Source organism: Populus trichocarpa, chromosome 13 (assembly GCF_000002775.5).
Source record: "Populus trichocarpa isolate Nisqually-1 chromosome 13, P.trichocarpa_v4.1, whole genome shotgun sequence".
Classification (NCBI taxonomy): Eukaryota; Viridiplantae; Streptophyta; class Magnoliopsida; order Malpighiales; family Salicaceae; genus Populus; species Populus trichocarpa.
This window is the reverse complement of record NC_037297.2, coordinates 14,840,414-14,863,311: the sequence shown is the minus strand read 5'-3', so window position 1 is coordinate 14,863,311 and position 22,898 is coordinate 14,840,414. Positions and strand designations below refer to the sequence as shown.

The 22,898-nt window shown below is 35.9% G+C and overlaps 3 protein-coding genes across 4 annotated transcripts; 2 read left to right on the top strand and 1 right to left on the bottom strand.

Annotated features, from left to right (window-relative positions):
* Window positions 1–908: 908 nt before the first annotated feature.
* LOC7464715 (N-terminal acetyltransferase B complex auxiliary subunit NAA25) lies at window positions 909–12,457 on the top strand. 2 transcript variants are annotated; one of them, XR_008057114.1, is made up of 20 exons: window positions 909–1,177; window positions 1,651–1,807; window positions 1,897–2,015; window positions 2,138–2,212; window positions 3,963–4,056; window positions 4,142–4,260; window positions 5,013–5,083; window positions 6,075–6,216; window positions 6,337–6,512; window positions 6,829–7,031; window positions 7,337–7,467; window positions 7,976–8,052; window positions 8,379–8,453; window positions 8,630–8,822; window positions 9,152–9,271; window positions 9,337–9,475; window positions 9,635–9,675; window positions 9,799–10,053; window positions 10,422–11,411; window positions 12,029–12,457. XR_008057114.1 is itself a non-coding variant. In XM_024583765.2 (19 exons), the coding sequence occupies exons 1-19, from the start codon at window positions 1,031–1,033 to the stop codon at window positions 11,124–11,126; spliced, it is 3,039 nt and encodes a 1,012-aa protein (XP_024439533.1). In that variant the 5' UTR covers window positions 909–1,030; the 3' UTR covers window positions 11,127–11,590. The 2 variants fall into 2 exon arrangements, 1 of the variants encoding a protein (XP_024439533.1); XM_024583765.2 differs by lacking the exon at window positions 12,029–12,457 and having other exon boundaries at window positions 10,422–11,590.
* A 1,539-nt stretch (window positions 12,458–13,996) lies between these two features.
* Window positions 13,997–16,572, top strand: LOC7497422 (laccase-3). The gene is made up of 6 exons (XM_002319919.4): window positions 13,997–14,176; window positions 14,280–14,431; window positions 14,538–14,782; window positions 14,869–14,997; window positions 15,128–16,081; window positions 16,192–16,572. The coding sequence occupies exons 1-6, from the start codon at window positions 14,057–14,059 to the stop codon at window positions 16,320–16,322; spliced, it is 1,731 nt and encodes a 576-aa protein (XP_002319955.1). The 5' UTR covers window positions 13,997–14,056; the 3' UTR covers window positions 16,323–16,572.
* Window positions 16,573–16,992: 420 nt separating this feature from the next.
* Window positions 16,993–18,984, bottom strand: LOC7464714 (SWR1 complex subunit 6). The gene is made up of 5 exons (XM_002319364.3): window positions 18,821–18,984; window positions 18,612–18,720; window positions 18,249–18,351; window positions 17,428–17,534; window positions 16,993–17,347 (listed from the first exon to the last, which is right to left on the bottom strand). The coding sequence occupies exons 2-5, from the start codon at window positions 18,714–18,716 to the stop codon at window positions 17,144–17,146; spliced, it is 519 nt and encodes a 172-aa protein (XP_002319400.1). The 5' UTR covers window positions 18,717–18,720; window positions 18,821–18,984; the 3' UTR covers window positions 16,993–17,143.
* Window positions 18,985–22,898: the final 3,914 nt, after the last annotated feature.

Genomic DNA, 22,898 nt, shown 5'->3' with positions numbered 1-22,898 from the left:
AAGATAAATAAATCATGCAATTTATTTCCCAACCAATCAAATATTGAAGGATAAAATCAAGAAAAAAACTATTAAAAACAATTAATAAACTAAAAACCAAAATGCATATTCGGCCAGTGGTTGAACTCATCAAACCTATGCACTAGGGTAATCCGGGCTAGCACACTAAATTTGTGAACCGGGGTATGGACTTTAGTGGGGTTATAATTTTTTTTTCCTAAACTAGTTTTTATTTAACTTCATGATAAAAAAATATATATGATTACAAAACAAAACATCAACCTAATACTAAGATGCTGTAAAAAAATTAAATGACAAATGAAGATCAAAATATTTAACATCACAACACGGGTAACTTACCTTACTGTGTTTAATGAATTTCTCTATCAAAATAAATTTGTAATAGAAAAATACATAAAATTTGTAATAAAAACCAACACACATATAAGAAAAAATCATAGATGAATTATACCCTACTCTTTAAAAACTAAAAACATTCAATATCATTACAAAAACAAAACATCACAAACAAATTAAATATAAAAATTATCACAAAAATATCAACTAATACATTATTTTTTAAATAAAAAAATAAAAAATAAAATAATAAGACAAAACATTGCCTCTAGCCTAATCAAGCAACGGCATGCATTAAGAAAAAAAATGACGTGGTCTATTCATCCCCATAATCTAACTGGGGGCTAGCCCAATCAAGCAACGCCCCAACACATTCTGGGCCTTTGATTTAAAATACTATGGTCCATAAAATTTGTTGGTTGATCAACGAAAGCCCAGACAAACCAGGCGTAAGACCATCACATGCCAGTCCAGTCCCCTTCCAGTCCCCTTCCAGTCCCGTATCCAAACACCCTCATTCATTGGCTAGGTTTCCTTCCATTTGAAAAACAACCATATCCTCCAAACAGAAACCAAAAAAGTCAGTTAGCTGATCACTTACACAGAGAGAAAGAAATATTTGAAACCCTAGCTAATAAACCCTATTTATTTCGAGAAAAGAGAAAAAGCTTCAATGGCATCGAAGTTTGGGTTAGCCGGAGGGATACCGGAACGGCGAGTGAGACCGATTTGGGATGCAATCGATTCTCGTCAGTTCAAGAATGCGCTTAAACACTCCACTTCGCTCCTCGCTAAATGCCCTAATTCACCTTACGCACTCGTAAGACTTCAAATATTTCTTAGATTGACTCAGCTCTTGATTGCTAATTACTGTAAAGTGAAGTGATTTTGTGTGTTTACTTTTGCTAATTGGATTCTGCTTAGGGTGTTAGCTTTGAGCTTTTTTTCTTTAGTAACTGACATAATTAATTGTAGTTTTTTCAGTTATTTGTTTGTCTGAGCAAATTTGCAAGGTGTGCTTGTGCCTGCGCGTGTATGTATGTGCAGACATTTGGTCATTTTTTTATCCGGGGATTAAGTGGCGAATGCTTGTCGTGCTGCCATCCCAGTTGTTTATAATGTTTATAAATCTTGCTTCTTTAGTGTTTGGTTTTGAGCATGTGGTTTTTATGATAGAGGGATTATTTGGGGAATAGTTAGAGTTAATTACTTTTAGAGTTATGGTGTATGTTTATTGTATTAGAATTGAAATGGTGGGTTATTTGGAGTAATTGACGTGTTCTGGTGATGCAGGCGCTAAAATCACTCATCTTGGAAAGGATGGGTAAATCTGATGAGGCATTATCAGTTTGCTTAAATGCAAAGGAGCTTTTATACAAGAATGATTCCTTGTTAATGGATGATCTAACTCTCAGTACATTGCAGATTGTTTTTCAACGGCTTGATCGCTGTTAGTATATCTTTACTGCTCCGAGATTCTCTGTTTTTATACATTATATCGGAAGACTCTAATTTTTTTTACCCTTTAAATATAATCAGTGGATTTGGCTACTGGATGCTATGAGTATGCTTGCAGTAAATTTCCAAGCAATTTGGAACTAATGATGGGACTTTTCAATTGTTATGTTCGTGAGTATTCATTTGTGAAGCAGCAGCAGGTTAGTGTTCTTTTTCTTGTATGCTATATGTGAACTTCATTGCTATGTCCTGACATCTGCTTGATGCAGATTGTGGGACAATTAGGCTAATGCTTTCTAACTATGATGTCATCATCTGGCAGACAGCCATCAAAATGTACAAGCTTGTTGGTGAAGAGAGGTTTTTGCTCTGGGCAGTTTGTAGCATCCAATTACAGGTCATAGCAGCCTTCCCTTCTTGTATATTGTTAAGCATGTGCTCATTATTTTATAGTATTTATTCTTTAAGCTACTAACATTTCTTGTCACATTGTGTGTGCATAGTGCATATATTATTATAAGTTATTGGTTTTATATAGCTTTTATCGGTGTTATGGTGAAAGGCTCATTGATTTAACTGATGAATATCACCCTCGCTTCATGTTGTGCAACCTTAGAATTTGGAAAATTTGTATGCTCAAAATCTTGATATTGAGGTGGATTGGTGTCAAAGGATCCTTATTGCTGGCTCCGACCAATTTGTGATTAATGCTTTGTTGCTGTTGTTGGCATGCTCTTAGTTAAGTTTTGAACGTCTGCATTCATGCCCAATTAGATTACTGCTAACACAGAACATTCAAAATTGAGAAAAGGAATGAACAGATGAGGTTACTTGCTGGAAGAATGTAACCATAAATCTTTTAACAATGCAATATAATTGAAGACACGTGTGTTGAACAAGATATTTTTTAAGCAAAACAAATTCTTAAGAAAATCCTTGCATGCAATTTAGATTGCTCCAAAAACCTGCAGTATGCAAAGCCAAGATTGAATCTGTTAAAGGTTGCAGCGGTTCAACAGTCTGATCTGGTTTCATATTTGAAGCACTGCAATCCCTTTTTTTTTTAAAAAAAAAAGATATAAAATTGGGAGCTCATGCATGCATCTCACATTTTCGCTTAAAGACTTTGAGAACTGTAAATGGTACAAAATTTGACTGTTGGCTAACTTGGCTTTGCCATTTACAAATAACATATTGGAGTGCATGGGGTAGTTTGTGGGGAGATTATGATCTACGCTGTGAGTAACTTGTCCTTCATTGCCTCTTGCAAGTTATTTATTGACACCCAACTGCTTCACTGGGAACATGAACACCTAAGCAATCTTGATGTTGACAAATTAAGGGCTTGGAGTATTAGATTTTCCTTCTTTTTATTTTTTTAGCGAGTTAATATCTGAAACTAAGGCCATTATGATCTGATCTCTGTCCTCCAATTTAACACTTGTCAAAGCCAAATTACATTCTCATTCCTTTGGTCATCCATCTCACAATGTACTTATTGTGGATGTCACCTTTACAGTGGAGTTACCTGAACTTTTGCTGGATGTACATGAAAAAACTTTTTCTGTTAAATCATCATCATGTTACTCTGCTTCTTTACCTATTGGATCAATTTTAGATGTCGAGATGCCAGTTCCTGGTACTTTACTCATGGACTCAATGTAATCTAAGTTTGTAATTGAACACTTAGTTATCTGAAGCAATAATTAAGGTGATTTCTCCATTCTTGTCCCTCATTCCTTTGCTCTCTTTTCTTCTTGTTTTTTTTTTCATCCCAACAGAAAAAGGTTGATGCTGCCCAGGTGGGGTTGCACTTGTAACCTTTTTTTCTCTTGGTGTTCTGGATTGTGTTGCCTAGTGACCTAATTCATTGTTTATCTAGCATTTGTTTTATCTGTTCTACTTCTGTGAATTGATCTTTGTAGAATGGGTCCTGGCCTAGTGTATAGTTTATGTATTTGGTTATGTCCATTTCTGTCATGAAAGGGTAAAAAACTAAACAGCATTTCTCTTAAGAAGCTTCTTGCTGTATTTCCACATGCAACCCATGTGCAGCCCTTAGAATGCTTGTTTATTGAAAAACACTTCTTGCCTGGGTGGAATGTCTTGTTTTGCTGCTTATTTTGTTTGCTCTGATCTTCTTGCAGGTATTTTGTGGCAATGGAGGAGAGAAACTAGCAATGCTAGCTGAAGGGTTACTTAAGAAGCATGTAGCTTCCCACAGCTTGCATGAGCCTGAAGGTGAGTTCCATATCTGTTGCCAAAATTTGAACAACTATCATTCATTAATGATCTCCTCTCTGATTGTGTAAAAACTCTGTTGCAGCTCTTATGGTCTATATTTCCATATTAGAACAACAAGAAAAGTATGGTGATGCATTGGAAATTCTCTCGGGGCAATTGGGATCACTATTAATGATTGAAGTTGATAAGCTACGTATACAGGTATTTTCTGAAACATTATGTCTTGGTTTTTTTATCTTAAAAGTACTTCTGTTGACAATATAGTAATATTTTACATTTTTGAATTTATACATAAGATAATGCACATCTTATGGATTTTCTGTGTAGCTATTATATTTCTTCATTGTTTTTGGGATGAGAAACTGAACTTGTCAAGTAAATAGAAGGTGAGTTATTATGGGCAAGACTAAAGAGGTATTCTAAAAGAAAGCTAGAATGGAAACTGAGATTTGTTAAAATGGAACTAGGTGCAAACAAACTAGATGACCTGTGACTTACATTCCACTAGAGAGTTGAAGTGGAACTTCCACACAACTTTATGAGGATTATGCCATGTAAACTTGAATTCTTAGCATAATGACTATCAAGTTTTGGGCTCAATACTGAAAGGGGCATGCCTGTATAATATTATAGGCCACATAGGCTTTTCTGCTGATAAATAACACCTGCTCATTCAAATGAATTCTAATGAAGGCTTAATCATCTATGCTCATGGTTTTGGTTGTACTTTCACCTTGCCCTACTTTTCTCTCTCTCTCTCTCTCTCTTTATATATATATACAGTTTCCTTTCATCATTTTGTTTCCAACATTTAAGTTTTCATGCAACTTTGTTGCTATAGAAATTTAGAACACATTATCTCTCGCTGTCTTGCATGCATTTTCTTGGAACTTCTTTCTTTTTACTTGTTGGTTTCCTTATCAACCTGGTACTCTTTGACTTTAAGTTGACAGGGGAGGCTTCTTGCTCGGTCAGGTGACTATGCTACAAGTGCCAACATATATCAGAAGATTTTAGAACTATGGTATGCATGTGACAGTTTTCTTTCAAGAATTCAGTTTTGAGATTTTTATCACCAACTGAGGCAGCTAAGATGACACAACTTAGATAATATAGTGTTACGTTGTGTGTTGTAAATTGTAATAAAAGAACCAGGAAAATTCTCTCTCTCTCTCTTCTTTTCATTTTTAGCTGTTTATTTCTTCTACTGGCTGCATTATTAGCCTCTGTTAATTTTCTTTCTTTATTTTTAGGTGTTATGGTTAGATTTGGGTTTGATTGATTTGTTTAGGATGTTCTAAAGAGGACAGCTGTGACGTATAAGTCGGGGATTACTGAACCATGATATCAAAAAGGCTGCAGTTGCGTTATGCAGGAAAAATGAATAGCCTCTTGTAATCGTAGAGGGAAAACAAGCTGTTTGCTTTAGCAGATGGGATAGTTTGTGAAAACAGCCAGTTATTGGAAACCCACAATTCGAAGCTCGTAGCAAGTTTTTAGAAGTCATGGAATTATTATTCTGATACTCCTATTGTGGAGATTTTACATTTTTTCAATGAAAATAGCCTTGTCATGGCTTCAGATAACTAATTTCTAGGTCCTTTAGGAATAGAATTTGCAACTAGGAGCCTGACACCTTATTTTGAATTCTGCCCTAGTGTCAATGAGGTCTGAAAGTTTGCTGTTGCCCTTATATGGATCACCTGACTGTTTTTAAAGCATTCCCATATGATAGATAATCCACACTCCCCCTCTTGCTGCTTGTTAGCCACCTTTTATTTTCTTTCGGGTTTTCTATGAATTTGCTTGCTCCCTGCATGTTCAAATTACACGCACCAGCATGGCTTTTGCTAAAGTTTGACTGCTGTAGAACATTGAGTAGTTGAAACTCGTTGCTAGAGATTGTGATGCATCTAATTGTTTCCTGTTTCCAATCCAGAAATTTTCTATTTTGGTCATTTCATTTGAGGACATATATTTTTTTAGCTGTTAATCTTGTTTGGTTTGTCTGGCAGCCCTGATGATTGGGAGTGCTTCCTACATTATCTAGGCTGTTTGCTGGAGGATGGCAGCAGCTGGAGCAACGGAGCCAACAATGATCCAATTAATCCCCCAAAACCCGTGGATTGCAAAGTCTCTCAATTGGCAGATGATGTGGTGCATATTTACCACCCTTGAATTTTATATGTAGTTTGTATTTTCTGTTGTATCTGCATACTTGCAGATCTTTTTATGACTTTTTATGCAGATTTTGATTTTTGCAAATTGGATGTGCAGTTTCATTCTCGAATATCGACTTCATTAGCTTTTGTGAAAAAATTACAAGCAGACACCAGTAATGATTTTATTAGGTGTCCATACTTGGCAACTCTTGAAATTGAGAGGAGGAAGCGATTACATGGAAAGGGCAATGATGATGATATTGTGGAGGCTCTAATGCTATATTTCCTCAAGTATGTGCCTTGTTCTTTACTTCCCAACTTGTGTGGAACTAGCTGCTGAGTGTAATTGTGCACGAAGTCTGTAATCATCCAAAATATTTTTGTTTCTGTGTTTGGCAAATAATGGATATGAAGTCGAGACTAGATGAACAATTTATCTCCTCCTCACAACCATTTATCAGTCATTTGTATGCTTCAAAGAAATTCTCAGTTCTTACAAAAAGTTTCTGGTATTCCTTTATGTTGGTGGTCTTTTTTGTAAGAATTATAGGCAAAATCATGGAAAGTTTTGGACCATCTAAGCTGAAGTCCTTTTTTTTTAATGCAGGTTTGGTCACTTAGCAAGCTTCAGTTCTGATGTTGAGGCATTTCTGCAAGTCTTAACTCCAGATAAAAAGACGGAGTTTCTTGCAAAGTTGATAAAAACTTTGGACTCCTCTGCTTCTGCACCAACTAAAGTGCTTGGACAGTCAATCACGATTTTCAAAATTCAGGAGTTGACTGGGAACATGTATAAGCTCCCTGTGCTTGGTGCGTGTTTCTTTTGTTTCTTTTGCACACATACACTTGCTCACCCTACACACAATCTTTTGCACATCCAAACTGCACAACCCCTGGGTGTATCTCTTTACACTTGTATTTTGTAGCCTTATGTTGTTTCTGCACAACCCCTGGATGCATTGCATGGATCATTCTTTACACTTGTATTTTGTATTTTTTAGTCTATTTCTTTTCTTTGTTCATTGTAATGTCTTTCATTCTAATTAAATTGGCTTTTTATTCAATGTTTTTTTTTTTTGGATTCAATGATATTAACTTCATCCATGCTTCTTCAGAACTTGAAGGCTGTGCCGTACAAATGGTGGAGATGTATTGTAAAAGTCTTCCACTTTCAAAGGATTTGGATCCACAAGAGAGCATGCATGGTGAAGAGCTGCTATCTATGGTGTGCAATGTGTTGGTTCAGGTATCTCAATTCATTCTTTCATTTTTTGGGATCAGATGTGTGGACACATATGTACTGGTAGATGCCTGGATATGAGGATGGGTTTTATGATTTCTTAAGAAGGACTTTACCCTAGATGGTGCCACAAGTCTCCTTTAGTCCATGAAATATTGTTTATTTGACTTAAGAAAATTTTCTTGTGGGATATTTTGACATGATCCTATCTTGTTCTTAAGAAGTTTATACTCTGATGCTCATTACCTCGTTGTTGCCTAATAATGGAGGTGACACTGCTAAAAGTTGATGTCTAGGTTAGTATGCGTGCACACACAACACATGGATTTATGGCTACTTGTGCGTGCGTGCTCTTGCATTATTCCAGAACTTGTTTCATGAATTGGTTTGCTAGTTACAAGATTTTCTTTATTTAATTGACTACTGTATTGTTCTCTTTGAGGTTATGCTCATATATATATATATATTCATTGCATTTTTTTTTTGTTTTTTCTTTCCCTTTCTTTTTAAATAGCTATTCTGGCGTACAAGACATCTTGGCTACTTCATAGAGGCAATTATGGTTTTGGAGTTTGGCCTGACTATTCGAAGGTAAGATGTTTTTTCACTGCTGATATTGTATTGTAATTTCAAACATGGCATTTTAAGAGTTCCAAATCTTTATAATGATTTAAGCTTTGGTGGGGGTGGGTTATATTACATCTGTGCCACCTTGAACACATTTAATTTGCACTAGAAATTCTGCTTGATGAATGAGAAGAAAGCATGTATTAAGTGTTTTGGAGGAAAACAAATAAAGGATTAGTGGATACAAGTGCTATGCATGTGAAACCATTTGTTTTCTTCTGGACACTGTTTGCTGTGTTGGGAACTTCACATTCTTGAAATTAATTTTTGTGTTTGGTCGTATTTGGCAGATATATATGGCAGTACAAGATCTTGTTGCTGCACTTGTATTCACACTTGGGTGCAATTTCGTTAGCTTATGAGTGGTAACATACGTTAATATATATTTCACATTGTTAGTTGATGAAATACTGTTACCTTTTGGTTTGTATTTCAAATTCTGTCTAGCCACTTGGTTATCCCCCCCCCCCCCCCCCTTTATACTCATCAAATCACTTTGGTTTTCCTAAGGTCTAAAGCAGCTCTCTAAATCTCTGTGTAGGTATAAATCCTTGGACGTGAAGAATATTCTGATGGAAACTGTTTCTCATCACATCTTGCCGCAGATGTTGGTATCTCCCCTTTGGGGGGATTTAAATAATCTGCTGAAAGATTATCTCAGGTTTATGGATGACCACTTCAGGGAATCTGCTGATCTGACATTCCTTGCTTATCGCCACAGAAACTATTCTAAAGTATGCCACATTATCAATATAATTATTTTTATTCTGTGTTAAAAATTTAAGGCGAGTTTCTTTTTTAAAATGAATCTTAGATGTTCCTGGAATTGTTTTCCAGTTCATTGCGTGTGGCTATCTTTCCAATTACTTGATTCTATTGTCTACCTGTGGATGACTGCTTTCTGCACTTTTTGGTCATTGCCTTTATCTATCTAAAACATTTGTTCTGTATCTTTCTTTCTCCCAATGAATCTGGTAACATGCCCTTAGATTGAAGGGGATATGGTATTGAAATAGATTTGTGTAATCAAGATTCAAGACAATCCTGTTACTTTGTATTTCAGGTAATAGAGTTTGTTCAATTCAAGGAGCGATTGCAACGATCTAATCAGTATTTAGTTGCAAGGGTTGAGACACCCATTCTACAGCTAAAACAAAAGGCAGATAACATTGAAGAAGAAGAGGTATGTATCACTTTTATCTGTTTCAACACCATACCTTTGTGTCTGATGAATATGCTGTGTTTCAGGGTGTTCTTGAAAACTTGAATGGCGGGGTTCACTTTGTTGAGCTCTCCAATGAGATTGGATCCAAAAACTTGACATTCAATGAAGATTTCCAATCACGGCCTTGGTGGACACCAACTACAGAGAAAAATTATCTCTTAGGTTAGTCATGTGGTCTTTGTTTATTAATATCTACATCTTTAAAACCATATTATGTTCAGTGGTATTGAAGAAGCTATGATGGTTTGGGTAACAGTGGTGTTTTCTTATTTCCTGTCTCTCTATGATTTCTCTTGTATATTGAAACGATTCATTTCCCAGGTCCATTTGAAGGAGTATCATATTGTCCCAAGGAAAACTTGGTAAGGAACTTCATTCATTGACTTGCTTTTGTATGTAATATATGGCAATAGCAATCCATATACTTGATGGACTTTCTGTGTGTTCCTAATGCCCTTTATGTTTATTTTTTGACTTGAATATAGACAAAAGAAAGGGAAGAAAATGTGCGGGGAGTTATTGAAAAGAAATCCCTTCTCCCTCGGATGATTTATCTGTCTATTCACAATGCTTCAGCATCACTTAAGGAGAGTGTTGAAGAAAATGGGTCCGTATCTGGGTCAAAAATCTCCTCAGAGTTTAAGTTTTTGCTTGAGCGCCATGCAAAGATGTTAGGCTTTTCTTTAAGTGATGCAGTTGAAGTGGTTATGGGTGTTTCCAGTGGTGTAAAATCCTTTGAGGTATACTTGTGCTGTCAATCTTATTCCTTGCTTTTTCTTACTGCTCTCTATTATTTTTCATGGTATTCTTGTTGATGTGGTTGTATAATTCTGATTCACATTCAGATGAGGTGATATAGGTATGAGACACATTGTTGTAGGTGTGAAAGCATTTCAGTATTAGGCAGGTTGTCTTTATCTTTTTTCCATTCCTTTAGATGCACACCAAGTTAATATATCTTATAAAGCATGTGCTTTTGTTAAAATTGTCATCTTTAAAAAAGATTAGTTACTGGTGATCACAAGCTTGCTTTATTCAAGTCGCCCAATATGGATCACTTAAATATCACTAGAACTTGGATGCATTTTAATTTTTGGATTTGACACAGGCTTTTGGTTCAGACGAGATTGACTGGATAAACTTTGCTGTCTTTTTGAATGCTTGGAATTTGAATTCCCACGAGCCCTTACAGCCTAATGGAGATCAGTGTGGCCGTGGTATTTGGTACGTAGTGGATACTTTGCTGGTGAAATATATTTCAGAGAAGATCAAATCCATGGAGTCTCTTATTTGCTCTCCAAGGGTTGATCTTCCAATTTTAGTGCAATTGGTTACAGAGCCATTGGCCTGGCATGGTCTTGTGATTCAATCTTGTGTTCGATCTTCTCTTCCATCTGGAAAGAAAAAGAAGAAAGGTGGGCCTGTGGACCAGCATTCGTCTCTGGTGTTTAATGACATTAGGGATTCAATCCAGTCTTTATGTGATATAGTTAAGGAGGTTGCAAAATGGATCAGAGGTCAGATTGACAGACCAGAGGATGAGAGTGTGGAAATTATACTTTCCTCTCTTAGGAAAAAGGAACAAGATGAAGGGCCTGGGCGTGTTTTTCACGTTCTGGAAAGTTTAATTCCATCAATAAATGAGGCTGAACTTGGTGATCGGATCTCCCAAGAATTGAAGACATGGAGTCCCCTTGATGTTGCAAGGAAGATAGTGACCGGGGACTCTACATTATTGTCCCAGTTTCTTAATATTTGCGAGTCAAAAATCAAGTCATTTCAGGCATTGAATCAGCAGATAGCTCAAATATAAAGTGTGTTTTGCTTAATGTGTTTCCCCTGATCAGCAGGCATTTTGCTTCAGCTTTGGGAGCTGCATCTGATCTGGAATTACTGCGCTACTTGTCAGCGAGTTGAATGGATTGTTCAAGCTCTGCACTGATGCTCTCTTTGGACTCGTAGTTTACCATGAGATTTCCCTGCCAGATTGTTGTCAGCCTCCATCGTGGCCAGCCAGTTCTGTTTGAGCGGTTTTGGAAATGTTGTGCCAGATTTTCACAATTTATTTGGATATTCTTTCAATTTTTACACAGAACAGGTTTGTGTCTTTGTTCTCTTGATGTATTCTTTTTTGCAATGTATCTTTTGTTATTTTTTGCTTAATGTTGCGTGCACATCGGTGAACCTGAAAAGTCCTGTCTGGAAGTCAAAATTTGATGTATTCTGCTCTAATTTGACTGTTTTTGCATTTTAAAAGTAATTTTTTAAAAAATTAAATATTGTTTATTTGCTTTAAATTATTATTTTTTTGGTGTTTTCGGATTGTTTTGATATGTTGATGTTAACAATGAATTTTTAAAAATAAAAAATTATTATTTTAATGTATTTTTAAATAAAAAACATTTTGTCAATTGTCTTCTTAGATTTGAATTTAAGGCGTCATTTTTTCTATATTGGAATCCGATGATTACCGGTATGAGTAGTATTACGTGAGTATCACCCTGGTAGATCACTGGATCTGGGCAGATGTTGTCTTAGAAAGTTGCTGTCAGATTACTATGCAAACTGTCTCAATAGAACAGGCAAGGAACATTGTTATGAGGGAACACCTATCTATGAGTATCAAGTTTCCACTTTGGGTGCAAGATCATACTATTTGAAATCAGTTGGCGGCCTACCTAATTCATTAAGATCTATGGGATTCTGGGTTTACAGGTGTCCCTGATGATGTATTTTTCCAAAGAAATTTTGGGGGAGGGAGTTCAGGAAGACGACAAGAAGTTGCTCGAGCAGACTGGTCTGGCCTCTTATTTCAATTTTATCACCTAATATAGTGGAAAAGGTACTTTATGAATTGATCAGTGCCTTGATTGATGTTTATATATATATATATATATATATATATATATATATATGTATATATAGTTAATCTGTTTGACAAACAAGTAAGAACTACCGTAGGTAGGCTGTTTAAAAATCGAATGCTACTCCTTGACAATCCATGCTTTTTTCACCAAAGCCCTATCTATAGAGTGCGTGATAGTCTTGCAAAATCCTTTCATTGAAAGTAAATCTAGTTGGATGTGTATCTCATGTATTACGTAAGTGGATTTTAATTAATTTAATTGTTAATATTTTTTGGTATTTGAATTTTATAAGATTATTTTGTAATGCCCTCTTCGTTTTCAAGTATCACTCCAATCCAAATCCAAATCCAAATCCAAACCGGTGGTAGATATTCAAGGCTATCTTGAAAATCACTCCTCTTCTCGAGGCTATCTTGTAAAATATAACGAGTTAAAAAAATCCATTGAAAGAAGATTGAGCTCATGGGTCAAGAATGGACTTTAGGGTTAAAACTATTTTCTAACATTCTTAACAAGTGGACCAATAACAGAAAACATAACATCATAACTTGACTTCTACTCATTCCACCAAACCCTAAACCAAAATTCAACCTTACCCTAACTGTCCTGAGATTTTCTATACCTTGAGATTTAATCATATGCTAGAAAACGAACATTTGTTCTTGTATTTTATTTACTGCCACGAAGAATTGATTGGTCCACATGGGCTGACAGGTAGTGTACAATGGTTGAGCTAACAATTGATTCTGTACCTGATTAATTGTCTAATCATGACGAGGCTAGAATGTATTAGGTTTTTTTTTTCATTTACTATATTGTTAGTTTAATAATTTTAATCTTATGAAATAATGCTATTTTTCATTCAGTTGAAATTAAACTCTCATAATTTTGATCATTTCTCAGCATAATCCTAAGTAAAAACTTTTATGGTACTAACCAGCCACGTCCTGCTTATTAATTTATGGATCCACATTGAAGAAAGAATTTATGGTTCCATATTATAAAAAAAAACAAATATAAATAGAAAAGAGAATAAAATTCATGATCTATCAACAGTGATAAGAATATCTTCAATTTTTCTCTTCTATTTGCATCTATTTTTTAAAAGCACATTCAAAGAGTAATTAATAAAATATTTTTAATTACTCTCTGAGCATCATAACTAAACCACTTCTCAAAATTTCAATATATATATATATATTATCTGATGAACTAACGATATGATAATTCAATATACATCGGATTTAATATTAATAGCATGGTTTTCCAACTAGAGCCTGGAGCCTGCATATGATCACCTTGTGTGAAGCAAGTGGGGAAGAGGACTCCTATTACATAAAGAGCCAATCAAGTAAAAAACAAGAAGAATTATTGATACCTACCTCCTAACTGAAGAACTCAGACCTGCTTTTAGCACGTATAGCCTACAGAAAGAAGAGAAGATTTTAACTTCGAATCATTTGCTTATGTAATGAAACAAGTTAACTCGCCGCTATGCTATAAACAAATCCAAGGTATCGAGCCTTTTAAGGCAAGCCTCCAAATACCATGGCAAAATGAGTTGAACTGCTCAGCAGCATGATCCTATGATTGGTCCCTCGTCTGTGCCCTAGTCCTTTAAGCGCAGGATCTTCATTTGGTTGATCAAAATATTGATGGGGGCAAGTGGGTGCACCAAATCCCTTTATGGTTGGACTGAACTGTCCTCAAACTCCCGAGTCTCATTGTTGACTCATATAATCTCATCTGCCCAAAACATCCCTTTCAGAGAAGAAAGGAAAGTTGAAGTCCTGTCCTTTCCCGCTTTATCTTACTATAAATAGACAGTCATTCTAGGCTATATCTCACACATCATCTATAACGAGCTTACACAGCAATGGAGACTCGTAACTTGACTGTCAAGCAAGTTTCCTACTGCCTTTTTCTTAGCATTTTTGTAATCTTCAGTTTCCAAGCTCATTTCTCTGAAGCAGAAACTCACTACCGAGAGTTTGTTGTATGTGTTCTCTTCGTTACTATCTTCTTATCTTTTGCTTGTGATAGAATATAAAGCTGTGAAGTAAATTCCTTTTTTTCCCTTTTCGTGTGGATGGAAACAGATTCAAGCTAAACCAGTGAAGAGGCTGTGCAGAACCCATAACACAATTACAGTGAATGGACTGTTTCCAGGACCAACATTGGAAGTGCGCGATGGCGATACTCTTGTGATCAAAGCAGTAAATAATGCTAGATACAATGTTACCCTCCACTGGTAATTGTCGAACATCTTATGCAAGTAGATGAGAAAAAAAGAGAATTGCATATACATACATGGATGTTTTAACTCATGATCAATTGTTGTTGTCTGGATTAATCAGGCATGGAATCCGACAGCTGCGAAATCCGTGGGCGGATGGACCTGATCGTGTCACTCAATGCCCCATCCGACCAGGAAGGAGTTATACATACCGGTTCACAATTGAAAATCAAGAGGGGACTTTGTGGTGGCATGCTCATAGCAGATGGCTTAGAGCCACCGTTTATGGTGCTCTAATCATTCATCCTAAATTGGGTTCTCCATATCCATTCCCTATGCCCAGGACAGAAATTCCCATTCTTCTCGGTAACCCGTCTTTCATTTTCAATCCAAAGTCTTCAAACCATTAGATGGTGGCATAACTGGAAGCTGATTATGTTGTTGATTAACAGGGGAGTGGTGGGACAGGAACCCTATGGATGTCTTGAGGATAGCAGATTTCACAGGTGCAGCACCAAATATATCCGATGCTTATACCATCAATGGCCAACCTGGCGATCTCTATAGATGCTCAAAGCAAGGTTCGCCAGTTATTCTTTTTTTTTTTTTTTTTTGCTTTCAGATTTATTCAGCTCTAATTTTAATCTGTAACGTTAATTTCCACTAACCATTGATCATAATATCACTTCTGTTGTGGTTTTGACAATGTAGAAACTGTGAGATTTCCTGTGGGTTCTGGGGAAACAATCCTCCTAAGGGTCATAAATTCTGCCCTGAACCAAGAACTCTTCTTTGGAGTGGCCAACCATATACTGACAGTAGTTGCTGTAGATGCTGCCTACACCAAACCTTTCACAACCTCAGTCATCATGATAGCTCCTGGTCAGACAACTGATGTCCTCCTCACTGCTGATCAAACCCCAGGTCACTACTACATGGCAGCTCGTGCCTATAACTCAGCCAACGCACCTTTTGACAATACCACCACAACTGCAATCCTTGAATACAAGACAGCTCCTCGCAATGCCAAGAAAGGAAAGCAGTCAACACCCATCTTCCCACGACTCCCAGGCTTCAACGACACAAACAGTGCGATTGCATTCACTTCCCGTCTAAGGAGCCCTTCCAAGGTTAAAGTCCCACTTCAGATTGATGAAAACCTATTTTTTACAGTGGGGCTAGGACTCATCAACTGCACCAATCCTAATAGCCCTCGCTGCCAAGGTCCAAATGGAACTCGTTTCGCAGCTAGCATAAACAATATGTCTTTTGTACTCCCAAAAAGAAACTCACTAATGCAGGCCTACTACCAAGGCCAACCTGGAATCTTTACCACAGACTTTCCACCTGTCCCCCCTGTAAAATTTGATTACACTGGCAACGTCAGCCGAGGACTATGGCAGCCTGTTAAATCAACTAAGCTTTACAAATTGAAATTTGGTGCGAAGGTACAAATAGTGTTGCAGGATACCAGTATAGTCACAGTTGAGGACCACCCAATGCATCTCCATGGATACCATTTCGCAGTTATAGGGTCAGGCTTTGGTAACTTCAACCCTCAAACAGATCCAGCAAGGTTCAACCTCATTGATCCACCATATAGGAATACCATTGGAACCCCTCCTGGTGGATGGGTAGCCATCCGGTTCGAGGCTGATAATCCAGGTAACACGGAGAATATGCATATACATTTAATATATTTAGTTTGGTTTCAATATTGAACAGATTGACTGATATGATGCCTCGCATTGGCTTACATGGTTAATTTGAAACAGGAATCTGGTTCATGCACTGTCATTTAGATTCACATCTCAATTGGGGTTTGGGTATGGCTTTTCTAGTTGAGAATGGAGTTGGCAAGTTGCAGTCTGTACAGCCTCCCCCACTTGATCTGCCTCGGTGTTAAAGATCACACCATTAAAAGGCTCACCAACAATTGCATCTAGTCTTCTCAGTTGATGATCAATTTACAGTTTCTAAAGTCAGTCCTAAGATATAAATGGATTTGTTTGTCTGAATCCAGAGATGCATGTATTCTAAGCTAGCTTATTTTCTACTAGTTATGTCCCTAGAAGGACTATGTTCTATTAAGCAATTGATTTGGTACGTGTCTGGATTGAGTGTATTTGTTTTAAAATCAAGAAAATTTTCTGAAATATCACTTCCATTTCATTTTACTGTCAGTAAGTAATATGTGGTTAGCAAATGTTAACTTGTCTGTCCCATGAAATGGATTTAGCTCGTAGGATACGATAATGACTCTGTTCGTGTCCTAAATGATCTACTAACATGGGAAAACCTAGCAACACATTTGCTAAAAATGTGTAAAAGCAACCTGGGACACAGCCAATAATCCTGGGATTGATTAAAAACTCAGTCTGGAAAAAAAAGGAAGAAAAACAAGTCAACTGAGTGAATCAAACCAACTATATTTTTACCAGCTACATTAAAATCAAATCTATAGACAGAAGCAAAGCCCTACTTCCTACAGACTAAATGCACAAATTGACAATCAAAATGCACCCTTGGTCACCTGACTGAATCAAACCAAATAGATGTAAATGTACAAAGAATAATGGAAAAACAGCCTCCCTTTTCTTATATCCAATGTACATATTGAAAATCAGAGTGGCACAATCCATAAATAGCTCCAGTATATCAAAGTGAGCTCATGGAGGTGAAGTGTTGTTATATCTACAAAAAACAGCCTGGCTCAAGCCTTACCAATCAGGCCACAAATTTCAGGCAACGGGTATCATCATGTATTTTCTGGCACCGGATTGAACAAAAGCGCATTCCACACTTCGCACATGTATAATTGGAAGTGAACCCACAAACAGTGCAGAAATGCCTGCGGCAGGTAGAGCTTGGAGGTCCCACTGCTGCCCTCAAATAGGATGGAACATGCGGAGGCAAAGCTTCCAGGTTCGCCTGTTTTCATAGGTTGAACACTTAAAACCAACTATTCATACAATTAATATAAGTCAGACAATGAACGTTTCCATTCATACCTCATGTAAGAGTTCCAAAAAATTTCTTGGGGCTTTCCTAGCATTCTCAAGCGCTTTTGCTTGCCGAGTTTTACGCTTTGTGCCTTTCTGCTTCTTTTGTATATAGACTGCAATGGAGATCAAAGAATGTTTAAAAACAATATTGAGAAAAAACATACACAATTTGATCAACTTTCACTTTGCTAAGGAATCCCGTTAAACTACCACTACTGGTGATAAAAAAAACTTGGAAGGAATTTCAAGAAGGCTTGTCATTCTCCCTATTCAAAAGATCACATAACCCCCATTCAAAGAATCAAATACTGGTTATGGATTGATGATCAAATTACCAAGTTCGAAACTTCTTAAATAAATGTATGCTGAGCCCTTAGAGAACATTTTAAAATAAAGGTAAATAAACATAAATACGGGACATAGCCTTGCATAGCATTATTGAAAATCAAATTCACAAAAAGTGACATGTTTCAATCCAAATAGTAAAGTACCAGAAGCTTGTCTTGCCAAAACAGAAGATGCATTAGAATAGATAACTGGCACCCTGAAAAAAAATAGCAGAAAAAAGATGCATACAACAATACTTCTTCATGAATGCTAGTAAACAAAACCCGCTGGCTACATAGAATTCTTACAAAAGATAAAACGACAGAGGTAGACATAAACATGTCACACACACACAAAACACTTCCACGCCTTCAATGTATCGAAGAACATTCTCTTCAACTTGAAACCATACAAAGCAAAGCATATAAACGGAAAATGTAACAAGTTATTCTCAAGACAGAAAAAAACACAAGAATGAAATGAATGAGAGACTCTAATACCATCATCGTCATCATCAAGAGAAGCCTCGTCATCATCAACAGCTTCTACTGTTTCCATCCCTGTATAATCATTCTCCAATGCTTCAAGTCTAGCAATTGCTGCCTTAAAAAAAAAAAAATCCAAAACCATCTTCTTTAAATCAACCAAACTTAAGTAAAACAACAAAAAGCTTCGATCTTTGCAAAGAAAAACAAAGCCCCATTTACTACTATCTTTCTCAAGTCAGCCAAACATCAATAAAACGATAAAATTTTTCAATCTTCTCATTTAAAAACAGAACCCCATTTCACTACTCTTCTTTAATTGATCAAACAATTGCAAAACAATTTTTTTTTCAATCTTTTCAATAAAAAAACAGAAACCTGAGTTCTGTTATCATTGCTGGCAAGCGCAGCTGCCATTTTTGGAGCAATCTTTCGAGTTCGCATTGACATTCTACGAAACGGGTTTGAAACGTCATCTTCCATTAGCCTTCAAAAAATCCAAAAAAGAATCAAACTATAGTTACAAAAAAGAAAAAGCACACAAACTTTGAACGAAAACACAGATATTAAAGAGAAAGAGAGCGAACCCCAGATGAAGAAAGCGGCGGCTTTGTTCCAAATATGAACGATAAGTCGTTCTTTCACTATGCGCGGAGTACTGATGTGTGGACAGTCACAGAGAAGCTGATTTGGTGAAGGGAGAAGAAGGGGGTACTTCAAATTTGGAGGACCTGTCGTTTGTAATAAGCAAATGACATGTCATTTATGATTTAAGCCCCAAGCATCCCTGTTGAGTTTTAAATGGCCCAGCAGATCATAGCTCGAGTTCGGTAAACTTAAGGTTAAGGAAAAGAACTTTTTTTTTCAAAAATCCATATTATTTCGAGTTTTTTTTTTAAAAAAAAAAAAAAATTCATCCTCATGTCATTTCACAAGCTAAGTTAATATAATCATGGTTTATAAATACCTTATTTTACAATCATATACTTCCTATAATTTTTAATTTATATATCTTTTTTTAATCATTATTTTTTTTTATATTTACAAACTTAAATATTAAAAGTTCTAATGTTTCAACAAGGAATTTTTATTTAAATAACTAAAACTAAGTAAAAACTCGCATTTAAATTGATTATATTCTAGCCCAAGACATCGCCATGAAAAACTCAATTCAATATTTCATCATTTATTTTGATGAAATCAATTTAGTGAATTACTGAAATTTTAATAAATTATTAGTTATTTTTTATGAGTAAATCAAAATTATAAATCTTATATCAAAATGGATAGTTTGAATTTTATAAATATACTAGAAATTATTCAAATCCTAAATGAATTCATCTTACTAGTCAATATTATTCGCATACAATTTTTTAAGAAAAAAATTTATTTTATAGTATACAGAACTTCCCATATATTTTTTCAAAATGTATATAAACTATCTAATTTTATTTTTTTTAAGATGGTAATCATAGGAGCAATGATTAAAATGAACACCTCATGTAACCTTTTTGGATTTTCCTCCATGGACGGACAAGACGCTACTATCAGCTAGCTTCAAGCCCATCTCAGTCAAAGACCTTATTCTTGCATTATTATGATTCTTGACAGTACTTTGCATGCATATTCTTGGCCTTGGACTTGCCAGTAATCACCATTTCCAAAACCTTTGCCTAAATCACTTACAAGCACAGTCCCCTTGCTGAAATCATGCCACCTTAATAACGTTGTATGTATCATTTCATCAATTTTTTTCTAGTCTTTTCCCTTGTTTTATGGTTTGGATTAACTGGTGTTTTTTTTTTCCGGGTGTTATATATTGCCTAGTGAAGCTCATAAAAAATATCGTACCAGAACCCTAGAAGAACTAGTTTAAAGTACCCAAATGGTGTTGAGAAGATCTTCTGATCCTGTATCTACATTGAACTTAATATTGATACAATTCAACGACTAGGTATTTCCCATCGTTTCGAAGAAAAAATCGATGAACAGCTTGATATTACAAAATATCTCAAAATGATATTATTTTAATTTTTCTATATATATATATAAAAAACATTTAGAATCAACCCTACAATACATAACTTGGATTTTGCCTTGGATAGACCCCACATCGGGTTTTTGAACTATGCTCCATGCTTGGACTCGGAGGATAACTATTACCCTCCAAAAACACATCACCCCTCGAAAAAAAACTTTATGTATACTCGTCTCTTAACAGTTTACAAATCAGCTGAAATTTTTTTTAGCTTTATGGTAGCATGAGTCACTTGCAGAAAAGATAATTTAGCCCACATACAATTTATCGAAAATCAGCTTGCTGAAAAAGTGGGATTTGTGGGTTTGTTTTCGACATGTAAGATTTGTTCATGTTCTTGAGAGAAGCTAACAACATAGCGAATCGGCTTCCTGAACAAGGTGTTTTCAGGAGTGAGGATCTAAGTACTGCATGGCTTTGAAAAGCATAGACCTTTTGATTCAAGAGTATATGCGTATGCTGCTGTCACTTGCGTTGTTGATACTGCTGATTATCTTACGGTGCTCTACTGCTCTTTTTGGGCTGTGGGTTGCAGAACGACGATCGTCCATTCTGTTCGTGTTTTCATTTATTGTCTATCTTCGTTTAAATTGCTGTCTCTCTGTTTTTTCTTCTACTTGGAAGTTTAGCTTCTTTTTTGCCCAGTGGTTTATGTCATAGTTGTGAGAACCAATCCACAGTTGACACGTATGAAGGCTTGGTTTGTGAGTTGAGTGAGGTAGCCCGCGGGTCTACCCAAGCTACTTTTTTTAAAATACACCGGTAAAACAAGTAGGATTTTAAAAAATTAAAAATAATATCATCTTTTTTATTAAAAAAAAAAGGTTTGAAATAAAAGCTTGTTTGGTTTTAATTTTAGACCAAGTTTTATAACTATTATTTATACATTCACTTTGATGTTGGGTATTTTCACAACTTATATATATATATATATATATATATATATATATATATATATATATATATATAATCACATTTAATTAATTAAACTATCATTATGCACCAGATTTAAAGCTTAGGTGAGCAGTTTGTTATCTATAAATTATTAGGAGATAACAGTTTGAGGCCTAAACCCAATTCAAAATGAAGCTCTAAATGAGCCATTTGTCAAGGCTAGGCCCACAAATTCAGCAAGAAAACCAAGACCCAAAGAGGGACACAATGTAAAAGTCCGGCCTCCCGGGGTTGCTGGTCTCTGACAACTGAACTGCCAAGAAATCCAAGAATTCTGGGATTGGAACTTTGATTAGTTTCACATTGAACACGTCGATTACAAAGGATCATAACAACAGACCAATAACCAGATAACCACCTTTTATCTCCGTTGAACTAAACTACATTGTTTTGGTCTTTACAGTCATGCTGATTCTGTTTTTAGCTGTTTTTGTTTTCTGGGTTTTCCTTATTTTTGCTGTTTAAGCAAATATTTGAATAATCTAGCATAAAAAACTGCACAGATGGAGCTTGGTGTGATGTTTAAAATTATTGTGGATGATTAAAAGTTTGAGACTTGGAGCAAATTCACCATACATGCTTAGTTTAATATGGGCGATCTTGTCATACTGATGTGAAAATTGTTTTCTTTTTTTGATGAATGTGAAGAATATTGAAAGAGCCCCACTTTCAATTAAGTGGAATTAGGAGAACTAGAGTGTTATCTTGATTTTTTGTGTAGTAGATTTCACTTTTTTAGTACATGCAACTGGGAAGACTATGATGGGGGAGCTGGCTGTTGATAAACATGTTAAATACTTTGCATCAGTTGAAAAGGTGAGGGTTTTGAAGATTCAGCACCCCCGTGATTCTTTATTCGATCTTTGTTTACATTATAACCTGACTTTGAGGATATTTTGGCTTGCTATGTTACTAAAGAGAGAGGATAGTTTTGAATCTGTTGTGTCGTAGCATCAGCAGGGGGTTGGCCACTCTTGATCTTCTAGGAAAGCTGGATGTTGTGGATTCAAATGAAGTGATTCAGTGGATTATGGAGTGCCAACACGAATGTGGTTTTTAAACATTGACTCAATTTAAGGATTTTCTTTTTATTTTTAATTTGTGTACAAAACAAAGTCGTTTTTGGTTCTTAAGAAAATAATAAAACAATGTTGTTTTGAGATTCATGAGAAGCCATCGATCCTGCTTATGCTTTGCCTGTTAACGTTGCGCATGGGATTTTTCTTTAGCAGATAATAGTTTAGCTATTCGAAGTGAAAAGACTTGTTTATTCCTTCCATGAACCGAAGTCCATTGAAGATCCAAACACTTCGGCATCTTTGGACCTTCGATGGAACAAGTTTTTCGAGCAATGTTTTTGCAGACTATATACGTAATAAACATGGTAAGAAATTCCCTGTTTTTTTTGTCTTTTATCCCTCTGTAGATGGGAGCCATCGTATTTGTAGCGTGAATTATAAACAAAATCGATTATATGAAGTGGAGGCTGCTGGTTCTTGGAAGTCGGTTTTTGTACGAGTTGCTGTCGTTTGTTCTTGTGTTCCTCAAAACTCTTTCTGGGTTCAATCCACAGTTTTATGATTGCTTGGAGTGAATAAAAACATGCCCATGGGCCATTGGAATCTGCTATTTCTTGTGTTTAGCCATACCTGACAACATTGTCTTCAAGATTT

What these genes read in the sequence shown, in the direction of transcription:
- LOC7464714 (XM_002319364.3), bottom strand. Translation starts at nt 18,716, where the DNA reads ATGGAAGATGACGTTTCAAACCCGTTTCGTAGAATGTCAATGCGAACT. An exon ending in GCAATGATAACAGAACTCAG is followed by an intron (nt 18,352 to 18,611) that starts GTTTCTGTTTTT and finishes TTTTTTTTTAAG; the next exon opens with GCAGCAATTGCTAGACTTGA. An exon ending in TCTTGATGATGACGATGATG is followed by an intron (nt 17,535 to 18,248) that starts GTATTAGAGTCT and finishes TCTCCATTGCAG; the next exon opens with TCTATATACAAAAGAAGCAG.
- LOC7464715 (XM_024583765.2), top strand. Translation starts at nt 1,031, where the DNA reads ATGGCATCGAAGTTTGGGTTAGCCGGAGGGATACCGGAACGGCGAGTG. An exon ending in CATTTGTGAAGCAGCAGCAG is followed by an intron (nt 2,016 to 2,137) that starts GTTAGTGTTCTT and finishes ATCATCTGGCAG; the next exon opens with ACAGCCATCAAAATGTACAA. An exon ending in TGTGCAATGTGTTGGTTCAG is followed by an intron (nt 7,468 to 7,975) that starts GTATCTCAATTC and finishes CTTTTTAAATAG; the next exon opens with CTATTCTGGCGTACAAGACA.
- LOC7497422 (XM_002319919.4), top strand. Translation starts at nt 14,057, where the DNA reads ATGGAGACTCGTAACTTGACTGTCAAGCAAGTTTCCTACTGCCTTTTT. An exon ending in CTCACTACCGAGAGTTTGTT is followed by an intron (nt 14,177 to 14,279) that starts GTATGTGTTCTC and finishes GGATGGAAACAG; the next exon opens with ATTCAAGCTAAACCAGTGAA. An exon ending in GTTCGAGGCTGATAATCCAG is followed by an intron (nt 16,082 to 16,191) that starts GTAACACGGAGA and finishes AATTTGAAACAG; the next exon opens with GAATCTGGTTCATGCACTGT.